The sequence below is a fragment of the Falco rusticolus genome, chromosome 9, assembly GCF_015220075.1.
Source record: "Falco rusticolus isolate bFalRus1 chromosome 9, bFalRus1.pri, whole genome shotgun sequence".
NCBI lineage: Eukaryota > Metazoa > Chordata > Aves > Falconiformes > Falconidae > Falco > Falco rusticolus.
In genome coordinates, this window is record NC_051195.1 from 49,129,534 (window position 1) to 49,144,953 (window position 15,420).

At 38.4% G+C, this 15,420-nt stretch overlaps 1 protein-coding gene across 5 annotated transcripts in view; it reads left to right on the forward strand.

The window, feature by feature from the left end:
* SETX (senataxin) overlaps nt 1-15,420 on the forward strand; it is a 32,570-nt gene that overhangs the window by 2,892 nt on the left and 14,258 nt on the right. For all 5 annotated transcript variants that reach the window (XM_037401321.1, XM_037401323.1, XM_037401325.1 and 2 more), the window contains 11 exons: nt 873-1,083; nt 1,287-1,396; nt 3,297-3,516; nt 3,816-3,935; nt 4,950-5,121; nt 6,637-6,727; nt 7,579-12,162; nt 12,867-12,969; nt 13,507-13,683; nt 14,387-14,616; nt 15,150-15,317. In XM_037401321.1, the coding sequence (XP_037257218.1) occupies nt 873-1,083; nt 1,287-1,396; nt 3,297-3,516; nt 3,816-3,935; nt 4,950-5,121; nt 6,637-6,727; nt 7,579-12,162; nt 12,867-12,969; nt 13,507-13,683; nt 14,387-14,616; nt 15,150-15,317 (6,186 nt within the window). The remainder of the gene's footprint in view (nt 1-872; nt 1,084-1,286; nt 1,397-3,296; nt 3,517-3,815; nt 3,936-4,949; nt 5,122-6,636; nt 6,728-7,578; nt 12,163-12,866; nt 12,970-13,506; nt 13,684-14,386; nt 14,617-15,149; nt 15,318-15,420) is intronic.

Sequence of the window (15,420 nt, forward strand, 5' to 3'; positions counted from 1 at the left end):
GGGGCACAGCCAGGGCAGCTGACCCGGCCTCACGCTTGGTGTATGTACCTGGCGGGGTGGCCAGGATGGGCAGGTCATTACTCAGGGACTGGCAGGGTATGGTCGGTGGGTGGTGAGCAGTTGCATTGGGTACCAGGTGTTTCTTCCTTTCCCTCTGGATTTTCTTTCCCTTCCTCTTTTCATTATAACTGTTATTGTCATTATTGTTATTATTTTTCTTTTATTTTTATTCTGTTTCAATTATTAAACTGTTCTTATCTGAGCCCTTGGGTTGGACATTCCTTTCCAACTCTGCTCCCCATCCCTCAGCGTGAGGGACTGGGGAGTGAGCGAGTGGCTGCGTGGTAGTTATTTACCAGCTGGGGTTAAACCATGACAGAGCTGAATCCCCTACAAAAATTCAGTAAGTCAGTCTGTTTGCATTGTTTATGTTCACTCCCTTCCACTAATACATTGAGAAATACATGAGAAGGCGAGATGCTAAAATTGCTTTTCCCACTTTCCTGGTTGTTTTCGGTATTGTGCAATTCTTTATATTGGTCAGTGGAACGAAGTTTTGTGACTAACCTATGGCCTGAGATAATTATTGAATGGTTTTTGGATATTTAACAGTTTTAAAAATGCTTCTGGTTTGAATGCCACTCTTATAAAAATTACTTCGTAATCTTAACTCTGAAGCGAGAGTTTTGTGATTTGCACAATCTGGATTCCCATGTCAAGACTTCATTACTTCACACCACACTTGGAAAGAAACTTCAAAATGAAATTTTAAGTTTTGGAAGTCTAGTTAAGGTTTCTGCATGTGGTAATAAAGTCCTTAATCACTTTCTTCACAAGTGCAGTTTGATTAGTTTGTTTTCCCTGCTGAATAGGTCCTGTGGAAGTTGGAAACCTCCCGTCTTGTTGCCCACATTGAGAAATCCATGCGAGAAGAAGATGGAGAAGATGATGAGTTGTTTATAGTGGATGAGAATGGAGAGACACCACTGTCTGGTTATGTGGGCCCAGATTTTGAGAATAACCTACGAGTGCCCCTCGTAGAAATACTGAAATATCCATATCTGCTGCTGCATGATAAAGTCAGTATGTATCTTACTGTATACAGTTGGAAGAGAATGGTACTGTTTCTACTGAAGGAGGTGAAAATAACAAATAGTAGTTAAACTGAAACCACTGTGTGTGTGTATATGTATTTTACATTTATTTTGACACTGAATAGTGCGGGGTTTTGTTGTTTTGTGATCATATAAATTATTCCTTACTATAACAGTGTTTTATCCTTTTAGGTGAGCTGTGTGTGGAAGTGCTCTGTAGAATGGAACAAAGTCACAACTCCTTTCAGGTCTTTGAGAAATATCCAGGAATTTATCTCTTTTTGGTGCACCCGAATGAAGTGGTAAGTTACTTTTTCTGTTCCACTAAAACTTTGTTTTAAATAGCATCAGAACAGATTCTTATTTTCAATAGCAAGAATGTGAAAACAGTAGCATTCATAATTTTAAGTGTTTGATTTTCTGTATTTTTTCTTTATATATGAAAATGAGATTTCAGTAGGAATATAGTTACGCTTGCTGAAGCAGAGAAGACTCTTCTAGAATCACTTTACTTTTTGCATTTAGTCAGCCGAAGTTACAAATGTTCAATCAAACTGTAAATTTCCGTCCGTTACTCCAAACAGAATTCTTCTCAAATGGGCCAGAGTTTGTAATTTAGTATATTAATCCTCTTCTCCTTCCCTGTTCTTTCTCCATTCCTAGATGCTTTCATGTTTCAGTAGTACTCAGAACCTTAAAAATTGAAAAAGAGAGAATAGTAGTTACTTGCAAGAAGAGGTGTTCAGCAGTGCACTTCCTCTTAAATTGTCGCTGAATTTTGTCATTACAAGGAGGCAATGTTGATTTTTAATTGATTTGGGTATTATGTGGTGGAACAACTCAAAACTGCAGATTTTTTTTTTTTTTTGGTTTGTGTCTGAATCCATATGGGATATTTTAATATTGAACAGTCAGAGATCAAAAGTTCATTTGAAAGTGTAAACAGGAGAGCTCCCTTCTTTCTGATATTTAGAAGTGTCAGCTGATCTTGTTATCATTTGTGCTAGTGTACATAGCAGAGATTGCTCTCATTTTGAATCCAGTCTCTTAAGAAACTAACAAAAAGAAATTTTGGAATGCTGGTGGTGTCTAGATTGATAGGGTTGAGAGGCTTTGCAATTGCAGTTGTTACCAACACTTCTATTTAAGGTTAAAAGGATTTGAGGGATTACAAAAAGACCTGAGAGTCTCAAAACAGTACAGATGTGTGCCTGTGTTTTTGCATTGTTTTGAAGATGATGTATAATCCAGCAAGAAGACTGTTCCTTCAAACTACATATACACATCCTAGAAGTGAAACTGGTATCAATAATAAGGAAGAGTACTGACAAACAGTGATACACAGAACACTTAGGAACATACAGCCTGCTGCAGTTGGGCAGGCCTGTTGGACCAGTGACTTCTGGTTTCGTGCACCATGTTAATACTGAAGGGAGACTTGAGTGCTTTCTTTTCATGACTTTAGAAAAGGCCCTGTGTGGTATGTTTATCTGTAAATTGAATTCAGATGTGTAACTCAAAGGAGTATTGAATTGTAACTCAGCTGGGCTGCTTGTTTATATTGTGAGAGTGTGTGTTTGTACCATCTTTTTTCCACCTCATTTGATGCAGCTTTGGAAAGTCAGGTTACATTTGCATGGCTGGTGAGCAGGTTGTGGCTTGTGCCATTTCCAAGACTGGCTTAGTGAAACACCAACACGGAGTACAAAATTTCAGGTTGTCCTAAGAAACAGTAGAAGGTTTAATAGTATTGTACTTCACACTTGCTCAAACTCTGAAGCTTTCTCAGTAGGTCAGAGAACGATTTCACCAAGGCAAGAAATGACAAGTGTCCTGTGCTGACAGCACAACTTCACATCTGTTGTTACAGTAGTAGTATACAGTTATCCAAATAGAAAATGTTGGTCAGTGATGCTTAAACAATAAAAAGCAAACACAAACTCAAATACTACCCCCTTGTCACATGAATCCCAAAGAGTTTTATGCGTAACTATTATCCTGAATTTTAATTTTGTTACGTCTTGTAGGTATACAAGCCTTTTTCTAAGGTTATTTTGGAAAAAAACTCTTACTTGCAATTATGAGACCTTACTTTAGAAAAATATACTTCTGTCCAATTTGTAGCAGCAGTGATTCCTCATCTTACAGCATTGTGATTTTAATTTGTTCTATTCATTAATAACTTTTGTTTCAATCCTTTAGATTCGTCGATGGGCCATCCTAACAGCAAGGAATTTAGGGAAGGTTGACAGGGATGATTATTATGACTTACAGGAAGTGCTGACTTGCTTGTTCAAAGTTATTGAGTTGGGGCTCTTTGAGAATCCAGATATTTACGGCTCTTCAATGATTGAAAAGGGTAAACTCATCCTTCTGCCATCTCATTTATATGATACTGCTAACTACAAGAACTATTGGCTAGGTGAGTATAATCAGAAATGAATTTGTATGTATAGTCTTTCCCATCTTGTAAGCACCTTTTTCAAGTTAGAGCTCTGTTACTTCATAGGTGCTGTTTATTTTGGGGGCATGTCAAATGGGAAGATTGAACGTTGCAACTGCAGTAGCAAGATAGTGTTTAATTAGTTTCATGCTGCTGCTAATCTTTGGTCAAGTATTACACTGGTAATGGCATTTGGAAAATGGTCCATGATTTGGTGAAAATTAGAACAGTTTTTTGCAAATATATGGACAGGTTGCTTTTTTTTTTTCTTTTTGTAGGGATTTGTATGTTGCTAACAGTGCTGGAAGAACAAGCTATGGACTCCTTGTTACTGGGCCCAGACAAACAAAATGATTTCATGCAGTCTATACTTCACACCATGGAGGCAGAAGCAGCTGGTAACTAATTTTGATACTGAGATTAAGACAGTTCAGAGCTTGCTTTTCATCTTTATCAAACTTCCTTGTTTAATTGAGTAAATTCTTAGTAGTGTAATGCTAAGGTGATGTTAAGCAAGGCTTATCTTCTGGAAGATGGCCATTACTGCACAATATTTGGGCAATACTGACATGGTATTCAAGCTCACTCTTCAGTGGAGGAGGGATGGTGGTGCTTTGCGTAAGGCTGACTTAGAGGTGTTGAGAGGACAAATCTATGATTTCTACCATATTGTTTTCATTTAATGTACAGGTTTTACGAGAATGCACACTTCAGTGTGGCATGAAGTTTGAGTTTTGAGTCCTAAGATGAAGAAATGCTGCCTTCTGAGTTGCCGCAGCTTGCTTAAAATTTGACTCTTTTTGTCCATCTGTTTGAGGGAAGCCCTTTTGCAGTTGGGAATTTAGACTTCAGAACTTAGACTGGTAGCTCTTGGGCTGTTCTTGTAGACCATGTGCCATGGCATAGCCTGGGAATGACACGTGAGCTCAAGACCAGGGCTGCCTTTTAAATGACTAGATCTTTATAAGCCTAGTACATTTATTGAGGATATAATATTATCTTACGTGTTGGAGGAAGAACATGCTTGAAGGAAAATCAATTGCTTCTAGCTTAGAGTTGAAGTAGAAACTGTCATAGCAGTGTGAGTTGTATCCACTTTTTAGAACAGTAGTGCAAAAATCTGTGTGGAAGAATCAATTTCATAGAGCTGGGAAATGTTAGTAATAGTTATTCAGGTTGCTGTTGATTTAAGACTGTGTACGGAGCAGTGTCCATACAGATAAACAAGTTTGACTTTTTCTATTCTTTTTCTGAGTTCGAAAGTATAGTTGTAACTTACTAGACTGTGTATCTTTTAATGTTAGTATTTAAGAAAAATCAATGAAAACCAACTACTCTCAACTTCAGCTTAGCGTACGAATGTCCAGGACTCTTGCATTTCAACTCTCCCCAATATTACTGTTATGTTTCAGATGATTCTACTGACCCCTTCTGGCCAGCGCTACATTGTTTCATGGTTATTTTGGATCAGCTCGGATCTAAAGTGTGGGGTCAGCTTATTGATCCTGTCCAGGCCTTTCAAACCATTATCAACAGTGAGAGCTACAACAATGAAATAAAAAATATACGCAGTAGCTTTAAGAGGTCAGTTTTATTAAGAGACTAGAACAGTTTTATGATTTTAATACCAGGTAGTGTACTAGCTTGGTCTTGGTTTTCTTGTCAGTGCTGCCTTAATTTGTGTTGGGGGAGGGAGGTGGCAAGTAAAAAAAAAAAATCTTATGTTGCCAACTTCAAGCAATGAAAAGATGAAGTAGGTCCCCCAAGCTTGTGAGGTTCTTCTAAAAAATACATGCTTTTTGGCTACCGTGATGTCGGTTACACTTTTCAGGATATTTTTTTTTTCCCCTGAATCAGGAAGGCTGCTAACTGTTCAGTGTTTGTTTATTGCTATAATCAATTTGCACTTTAATGAAGATTGCCGTGTCTGAGACTCTTGGTAAAGTTATGGGATTTTTGGTGGATAACAGTTTCAGATTTTACTGTAGTTCCAGATGACAACTGATTTGAGTTTACTTTCAGCTTTTGTAAAGACTTAAATGTTTCTCAAGATTAGATTTAATCAATGGTACTGTATGGTCTTAAAAATTTTACTCCTTTTGCAGATATATTCCTTTCAGGGAGGCTAATAAAGTGAGATTCGTGGAACTGTCCTTTAATAGCTTGGATAACAGTGAACTGCTGAAAGGAAGTGCTTTAATACACATAGGTTTTGGAAGGTTTTGTCTTGATATACTTATATCCTGATAAAATGGATTTTGTGGATCACTTCTGAGTGACAATATTGTCCATATTTAACAGAAAGTTAATTATGTGAAGTGTTTATTCAGTGCAGAAGTAGTTGGTTAGTACACTGTTAGGAAGTGTGGAAATCCCTTCTATGGGAACAGAATTTTGTTACGTAAATTTGAACTCCCATATTTTGGCAGATCGTCCCTTTTAAGGATTTCTGTCAGAATCCAGGCCTCAAGACTTCAGGAACACCTTCTGTTTTGGAAAACTGGAATTGTGCCAAATTGTAAAAAGTTGGTGGAAAACAGTACCTGGATAACTATACCAGTTGTTTACTGTTTTCCTGTCATATATTTTGATTCAACTTTGACTGACAATGTCTTAAATGTTCAGTATTTTTATATGTTATGGATAGCTACAGATACATATACATGGAATGCTTTAGATAGCTGAGGAATGCATGTTAAAGGGAGACTTTCTTCAGTTAAATCAGCTATTTGAGTGTTGTGTTCAAATAGTTGCATACAAAGTTTATGAGTATGCAGCCCTGTTGAGCTGCATTTATGCATAGAAAATTCAAAGAAAATGGAGTTCTTCTGGGTCTCTGTTCTAGGTAGTCAAATCCACGGCTCAGTAGAAAGCTTTTTCCTGAGGCCATCTCTTCCCCCCCCCTTCTCTTACAAGCAGGATAGAACAAGCTCTACCATTTTAAATATGATATCTCTTCATCGGTATGTTTCATCACAGACAAGTTCTAATAGTCAGATGGTCAGTATCTGAAAAGTGAAATTCGTGTCTTGGCTGGTTGGCTTTCTTATAGTTTTAGTTAGTTGTGTGGAACCTATAATGATTTGTATTTCTTTTTAGGACAAAATCTGAACCGGAGTGGGACTACGATGATGATACGGTTACTTGCAGTCAGATTGTTTATAATTATAACACAGAAAAGCCTCAAAAGGTATTCAACCAGTATTTTACTGCCCTGTTCTTTGAACTGTGATCACTGAATGGCACTGTCAGTTTAAACCATCTATAAAACATGGAGTGGAAGATAATTCTGTTTCTACTAGTAATGTAGTAAAGAAAAAATATACTAAATAATGCACACAACAGTGACGTATGTTAAACAGCAGCCAGTGTGGTCACTTCTTGTTTAACTGGTACTTTCAGGCTGTAAGAAGAACATGTTTTAGAATTAGGCCGGGATGGTATTAAAGCCCAAGAATTTGTATCAAGATTGAAACAAACATTGTTACCTCAGCGAAAATATGAATTCGGTTTTTAAAAAAGTTGCTGATTGTGTTTATGTATTTTACTTTTTGTTTCTCAGGTTTTTAAACTAATACGTTGAGTATGGAGTAGTGATGTACGCTTTGATGTACTTTCAGATATGGGACTGTTGTCTAAAATGGCACTATTATATATATGTTATAAAGCAGAATAAACATTTGTGAATGTTCTTTGTTTTGTTTATGAAATGCCTTTCAAAGGCTTTGAATATATATTTGATTGAGGTTAAATTACGTCAGCATAACGACATCTTTGGAGAATTTATTTTTAAAGGAAATACTACTTTACACTTCATAAGTTACAATTTAGGAGATTAGTTCCTTATACATACATTAGTTTGATTTTTTTATTTTTTGCATTTAAGTTAAAATCTGAACTACATTAGGATATAAGAGATGTTACTATTTAATGAACATGTATTTGAAAGAAATTAACCTTTACAGCTAGAAAAAAACCCTGGGAGATTAAACTGTGCAGATGTGTGTAATGGGGATGATGTGTGGTGAATTTATTTTTCAGGATACTGGATGGAAGACTGCCATTTGTCCAGACTACTGCCCCAACATGTACGAAGATATGCAAACACTGGCTAATGTGCTTCAGTCTGATATTGGCAGAGATATGCGTGTCCATCACAGCACATTTCTGTGGTTCATCCCTTTTGTCCAGTCACTTATGGATCTCAAGGACTTGGGTGTAGCATATATAGTAGAGGTCATTCACTACCTCTGCTCAGAAATCAAGAATATTCTCAATGAAAGAATCCAGCAGTGTGACAAAATCTCTGAATTTTTTCTCCTGATCTTGGTGTCCATTATTGAGCTACACAGAAATAAAAAGTGCCTGCATTTGCTGTGGATTAGCTCCCAAGAATGGGTGGAAGCCGTGGTGAGATGTGCTAAGCTTCCAGCTATAGCATTTACACGATGCACTGAAAAAGCGTCTGGACATTGTGTGAGAGGTTCATCAGCGGTATCTTTACAAGCTTCTAACTCTGTGCAGCACGCGTGTGTGCAGTTGATACGCAGCCTTCTTAGAGAAGGCTATCAAATTGGGCAGCATGCTCTTTGCAAGCAGTACCTAGACAAACTCAATCTTCTTCTGCGAGGAAATCTATCTTTAGGTTGGCAACTGAACATCCAGGAAACCCAGGAATTACAAATATGTTTAAAGCAAGTTATAAGAAGTATAAAGGGCAGAGCATTGAATACCTCTGTGGCTGCAGGAAACAATGCAAACTCTACAAATTTGCCTACTGTTTCTATAAAGCAAGAGAAGAGTGCAGGTGGTGATAGATGTAGGATGAGTGTACATGGCAGGGGTGACCTTTGTTCACCATTTGCTGTCATGTCAAAGGAAGGTGGAGATGAAGATTGCCAAGAGAACCTGTTCCCTACTGGAAAGAGTACTTGTGAAGAGGAATGTAGAGATGCATCTGAAAGTTCAAGCTCTTGGACATCCACTGAAGGCCTCTTGAATATTAAAAAGGAAGTTAATGACTGGACAACTCAGGAATATATCTGCCCACAGAACGCTTTGGCAGCAAGAGTATGTGGGAACTTTCAGGAAGACGGGAACAATGATCTTGTGGGAGGGAAATGCAATAAGGATAACGAGTGCTTTAATCCAGGTGCCCAGCATTCAGATTTCAGAAGAGGTGGCGAGTTAGAAAACAAAAGTGAAGCAGAACCCACAACACCAACATGCCTGGCTGCTCAAACTCATATTGGTTCTCCAGAACATGTTCACAGCTCAGATCTAAAGGAAAGCAATATGTCTCCCAGTTCCTCTTTGAAGTTTAAAGTAGATGTGCCTAGACTGATGGATTTGAAAAACAAGATACAGAAAACTGAATGCCCTTCAAAAGTATTGCAGCTAGTGAAGCCATACAAATTGAAAAACTGCAGTTTAGCAACAAGTGCTTCAAAAGGAGAGGCAAAACAACCTGTGTTTTGCACTGACTATCAATGTACGAGCAAAGATTGTCATAAACATCAGGGACAGAGTACTGTGTGTGAAAATGAAACCTCTGTCAATACTCCATCTTCGAGGTGTTGTGAAAGTACACAGAAGAAAAGTGTCAACAGTGCGTTTCAATCCAGACTGTTTCCCACTAAACAGATACCAAAAGAAACACCAAAAGATTGTTCTGTCTCCTCTAAAAATGAACCTGGTATGCAGGAAAATGAAGATGGCAATGATTTGCTCTCAGGGATTAATGACACCTTACTGAAAAAAGAATCCACTGATGAAAAACCAAGTTCATTGTTGAAGTCTGTGTTTAAGAAAGACACTGACATGCAAACTTCAGACCGGGAACAGCCTGATTTAAATGACTCTGTTAAATATGACTCTAAAAGTCAAATTTCAAAGATCATTTGTATGGATAAAACTTCAGCAAACAGTCATGTTCCATCTACCTCTGAAAAAAAGAGGGATATGTCCAGTCCTGCTGCTCAGATCAGGCCACTGTCAGTGAAGTGTGAATCAAGTGACAGGTTGTTCAATTTTTCAGAATATTTCAAGACAGAGAACAATGCAGTGGGGAAGAAAGAGGAGGATTTTATGAAGACGGTTTCTGAAGATAATACTTTAACAGACTCCCAGGTTGATAAAGAACTCAGTAAATTATCTTTAACTGCATATGCCAAAAGTGTCAATTTTCCCTTTGACTCAAGCCAAGAAAGCGCAGTACATCATAATGTATGTGATATTAAAAGGAAAGTGAAAGGTGCTGTAAGATCTTCCAGTGATGGCCAGAATACCAAGTCTCCCTGCGATGTAGATTGCCCTGACAATCAAGTCATCATAATTTCAGACTCTTCGGATGAAGGAGGTGTGCCTAACAAGAAGGAAACAAAGAAAATTGATGAAGATGTGTGTCCTGAAAAGCAGCCTTCAACTTCTAGCTGCATTTCTAATAGTGATAGCAAAATAGAATCAAAGATGCCAGGCGCTCTGATGTCTCTCGAAGAGTGTGAATCTCAGTACTTTGAATTTGAAACAGAATATGATGTCTTTTCTGTTTGGCAAGATACTCAAGCATATAGTATGGAAGAAACTCAGGAGTATAAACAAGGTTGTGTTTCAACAGAGGTTGACAGTACTAGTTCAGATGACTTCCTGAATGATTGCACGAATCAGTGGGGTTATGATGTGGATTACATAAGTGACAATACCACGGAAGAAGCAGCAACAGACTTGGCAGAAAAGCAGATAGAAAATGTGTCTCGTCAGATAAAATCTGATAATACAAACGAAGTAACTAATTCAGCACTGCAGGAATCTGTTAGCAAGGGAAATGCAAAAGATGAACTGGAGGGTTTTGCAGACAAGGATACTGTTGCTAAAGACTTCACCCTGGATTCAGAATTGACTCAACCCAGAGCATCTACATCTAGCATCTCATTAGCTTCAAAGTTGGCCCTTAAGAAGAATAGTGCAAGCCCACGGAAGAATATAGCAAAATCTGAAGTAGCAAGAACTGTTCAAAGAAGTCCTAAAGCCTCTCCTGTTTTTAAAACAGCACAAAATAAAAAACTGCTTCAAAGTATTCCAAAAAATTCTCAACCTGCCAGGTCAATGCCTGCTGTGGTTCCTCCAAGGAAGGTTCGGCAGTGTCCTGCGCCAACATCAACTGTGGAAAAACTTGGTCTGAAGAAGGCACCCCGCAAAGCGTTTGATTTATCCCAGCGCTCTTTAGAGAGTCTAGCTCAACTGCGCAGCTATGGCAAAGCTGCAGGGAGAGTTGGAGTTGCACAGAAACAGAAGGTTAAACTAATTGCTCCTCGGAGTTTGTCTATAAAACATAATAAAAAAATGTTAGCCTGCCAAGACCTTCAGTTTTTAAGGCAGACGAGGCCCCCAAAAAGTGCCAGAGTGAAAAATCTTGCAGGAAGTTCTGAAAGTAGAAACAGAAAAGTTAGCAAAGTGGTTGTAAAAACTATGAAGCAAAAGCCTAAAACTTTTGAGTGGGCATCTGTTGAAGGGTCTGTTGAAAACCAGAGAGAGGAAAAAAGGAAGGAGGCTGACTCTTCCTCTGCCAGTGAGAGAATATTTGAAAGCCTGTGTGTGGAGGAGAAGACATGTCTTTCTCAAATGCCTAATTCTTCAGGTTCAAACAGAAAATCAGAGGATAACAGTATGAGGGTTCCTCCTGTACCTATGGATTCGAGTCTCTTTTCTGTTGCACGTGTTGGAGATGATAAAGATGAACCTCCAGGAGGATGTTGCATTGTCCAGCCCAAGTGTGAGAAGACAACTTCAAAAGAAAATGGGTGTAAATTGAATGAAAACAGTGAAGATGATGATGATCTGTTTTTAACTCAGTCAGATCCTGTGGATATGGAATTATGTTCTAAGGAGGAAAGTGTTCAAGTTAACGTTGAAGTTGGTAACAAACCAGAGGAAACTGGTACTGCTGAAAGCCTTCAGCAGAATGAATCCTTGACTATTGTGAAGTGTAAGTACAAAGACTGTGTGGAAAAAGTGGAAAAGCCAGTAGAGTACTGTAGTAAGCATTCAGCCACCAGCTCGGAAGCTGATCACTTGTTTGCCAAACCTTTTTTCATGCCACCTTCTAAAACAAGAAAGCCTTCCACTACCAAAATTTTCAGCTCAGCAAGTTCTTCACGGAATGCAGCCTTCAGCAAGGATCTCGAAGATATTAAAAAGTTACCACCAGCTTCAAAAAGCAAAGTGAATGCAGCAAAACCAGTCGTGGTCAGGCCACCAAATGCAAAGGGTATTCCAGTAGGAAATCAAACCTGCAAGTCTTCAAGTTTCAGTAATGTGTCTCAACCCCGTATTTCTAATGTTCTCCAGTCAGGAAACAGACAGAATGACAATGCTTCAAATATTTCCAGAAGGCCTGCCCAAGAACCATATTATTCTTCCTTTCTTGGCACTCAGCAGCGTGATCATAGTATTTTTGTTAATGAAGTTCTAAAGTGGACTTACGACATGTTTATGAACCTCAGCCAGTTTGGACCTCCAAGTACTCTCTTGCAGTCTGTAGTAGCTTCTGTTCCTGTCCGATTTCAGGGATACAATGACTATTTTAATACATTTTTCCCCTTGATGATGCTAAATGCCTTTGAAACTGTAAGTAGCTATCTGCCTCTTGATTTGTTTTCATCAGTTTATAGTACATTTTACCAAGAGATTAAAAACTGGTTTATGTCCTTTGCCTTCTGAAAATGTTGTGGTACAGATCTGAATAGAGGAATGATTTGGGGGAAATAATCTAAACAGTTATGCTTAAGATTGAGAACCGTCACCACCTCAATGAAATTTTTTTCTTTAATTCACAATAGCATGCAAAAGGAGGAAGAAAGGAAGTGGTTCCCCTTTATAGCGTATAAAGCTTAAAACAGAAATCTTTGAAAACTTTAATAGTGATGAAGTACAGTTCCTTCAATTAAAGCCTGCATGCTTTCACGTTCAGTCATTGCGTCACTTCTCCCATAGAAATAAGGTAGAAAATGAAGTCAGTAACAGGCTAATGCTGGTATTTTAAGGTGAAAATGCAAAAGGGGAAACTCATGTTTACTCCGAAGAGCTGTATAAGAAAGTACACGAAAGGGTGTGTGTGTGGGGAGGAAGCACTTTTGCTTGCCCTGTGTGTTTCTATGTAATGTGTATGCATATATTAAGAAAGAAACGGGTGAGACTTCGATGACTTGTACTTGACAGCTTTCTTTTGGTTTTGCTTAGTGTGTTTACCCTTTAAGTCATACTAAGCTATTCTTTTGATGCACTATACCCTTGGAAGTATTTTTATTCAGCTTTTACTTTCCAACACGTAGCTGGCACAAGAGTGGATAGAAAACCAGAGAGTAAGAGAGGAGAAGAGTTACTACTTCTACTTACAGAACTTCTATGCTGACTTGAATACAGCAGAATTTACGGGTAAGAGTTTTTGGGGTGGTTTTTCTTTTTGGTTTTGTTTTTTTTTTTTTTTTTCAATAAAACCCTCTTCTACTTTTCAAGTAGATAATACCTTGTAATGAGCTAGCACTTGCAGGTAGTTTTTTTTTATTTGCTTTAAATACAGAAAGGATCCTGAATTTGCTATTTTACAGAGCACAAGTAACAGAAGTACGTATTTAGCAGGGGATTTGTGTCTTCAGTACAAAAGGTTATTTGATTGCTGTTGGAACACTTTCCACCTCACTTATTTGTTTCACCTTCTTTTGGTAAATAAAAATAGTCTATCACTTGCTCTGCAGTGCCCTGTTCAGGCTTAGGAATGCAGGATGGAGTTATAAGTCTTCATAGACTTCTGCTATAGCTTTTAATAACTTTAAAAGTTACAGATAGGTATTACTGAAGTATATATAATAAATGTTAATTGTAGTACTGGTATGAAAGTATAGTAACCATAGTTATGAAAGTATTGTAACCATAGTCCTTTTAATTTTCTAATTTTAAATGTATTTTTACTAGCTCATTTTCAAGAAAGTGATTTGGCAAGGCAGCTTAATCCAAAGGAGGATGACTTAGTCTTTTTGGTGGTCCAAAAGGAAAAAGACAGCTTTAGGGAAGAAAGTGAAGTGGAGAACCATATGGTGCATCACGTTGGTCTTGTGACACGATTTGGTCGTGCATCTGGCTGTTTAACTAGTAAGTAAATGGGGCTGAAATGAAAGTGGATTGTTCTTATTACTGTAAAATGCATCTTCATAGCTGGCTGTTGCTAGTTGTAATACATCACTTACCTCAGAGGAAATGGACTTGCTTTTCCACTGTAGTATGTATGTTCCATACTAGAGGCTTCATAAAAAGCCAGGAACTGAAGCTGCAGACCTGCTTTCCATGCATTTTTCTAGGGACTTCCTTCAATACAGATGTTAATACTTCGTGTAAGAACAGAAACTAATGACGATTAAGTGCTTTACCATACATCTTTAGGAATGTGTTGCTGTGAGGCAGGAAGGGCCATGAACTTCAGTGTCTCACTAACTAGAACTTCCACTGTCTTCTGGAACTGAAGTTGTGGATTACCAGGATTATCAAGCATCAAGACTAACGCTGCCCGATGAAAACAGTGATCCGAGTTATTTTGCAGAGCACTGTTTTGGTTTTTGGTTTGTTTTGGAGTGTGGGGTTTGGTTGTTTTTGGGTTTTTTTGTGTGTGGGATGATGGTGCTGGTGTTTGGGGTTTTTTGCAAGAATTAGTTTTTTGGCTCCCTAGTAGAAGGCAGCACTTGGTTCTGGTGAATTCTTCTAGTGACCTGTTTGAATATCTTTCAGTTAACAATTTGGATATTCTTTTGAATTCACAACTTGTGAATTGTTTGTTTTTTTCTCCTCTCCATTTTAATAGGACAAAAGGAACAGCATACCATCTGTCATCTTTCTGTGCAAACTCGAGGCAATTTGTCTTTCTTCATAAATAAGCAAGTGAAGTGTGTGGTGGTTGGCTCCCTGGTGACCACACATCGAAAATTCAGAGGTCTACTACTATTGAACAGAAGTCCCCTGCTTAAACCCATCTTAAATCCAAGTTACAGTGACTTCTGTCCCAGAGACTTGCCTGTAGCTTCAGGAAGTGCTGTAAGTGCTGCTGCTAGAAGTGATAGTTAGGGGTGACAAAGTGGACATTTGGACCCCACGAGTTTCTCAAAACTGGTTTTGTGTGCTGTTTTTGAAATGACCAAGCACAAACAGCCAGATTTCAAAAGCATTGGGGTGCTGTGCTTTTCAGAGTTGGTTGATTGGGTGGGGAGAGAGGAGTCTGAATCTGCTCAGGTATTTCTGCTGTATTGATGTCGATACTAGTAGTGGACTTCAAGCAGCTTTCAGGTTTTTTTTTCCCTTGCCGTAGAGGTGTCTGTTCAGGAAATCAGGCGTCATATGGAAAAGGTAATGTGAAATAAAGCGTGTAAGTGAAGCCTTCATTAACAGTTTTTGAATCAGGGTTGGGTGTGCATGTAGAGCAAACCTAGAATCAAAAGCCTTCCATGCCCTTCAGGTTTCTGACTTGTAGTTAGAGGGGTGGGGGACATTCTGAAAATACACAAAATGAACATGGGAGGTATGATCAACATTAAGTAATATGTTATTTTTCCCTTGTCTGTTACCTTCAGGTATTAGATCTGAATGAATACAATGAAGATCAAAAGAGAGCCATTGAGACAGCTTATGCCATGGTAAAGCAACATCCAGTGCTTCCCAAGATCTGCCTCATCCACGGCCCCCCTGGAACAGGGAAGTCTAAAACTATTGTTGGACTTCTGTCTCTTGTGTTGAGAGAAGTAAGTGAATCCAATGTATGTGATTGTCATGTGCTGGTGTTTGGTTTCCCAGTGGAAGTCAATGATAGCTTGAACTAAATGGAAGTGTAGTGTTGATAATTAC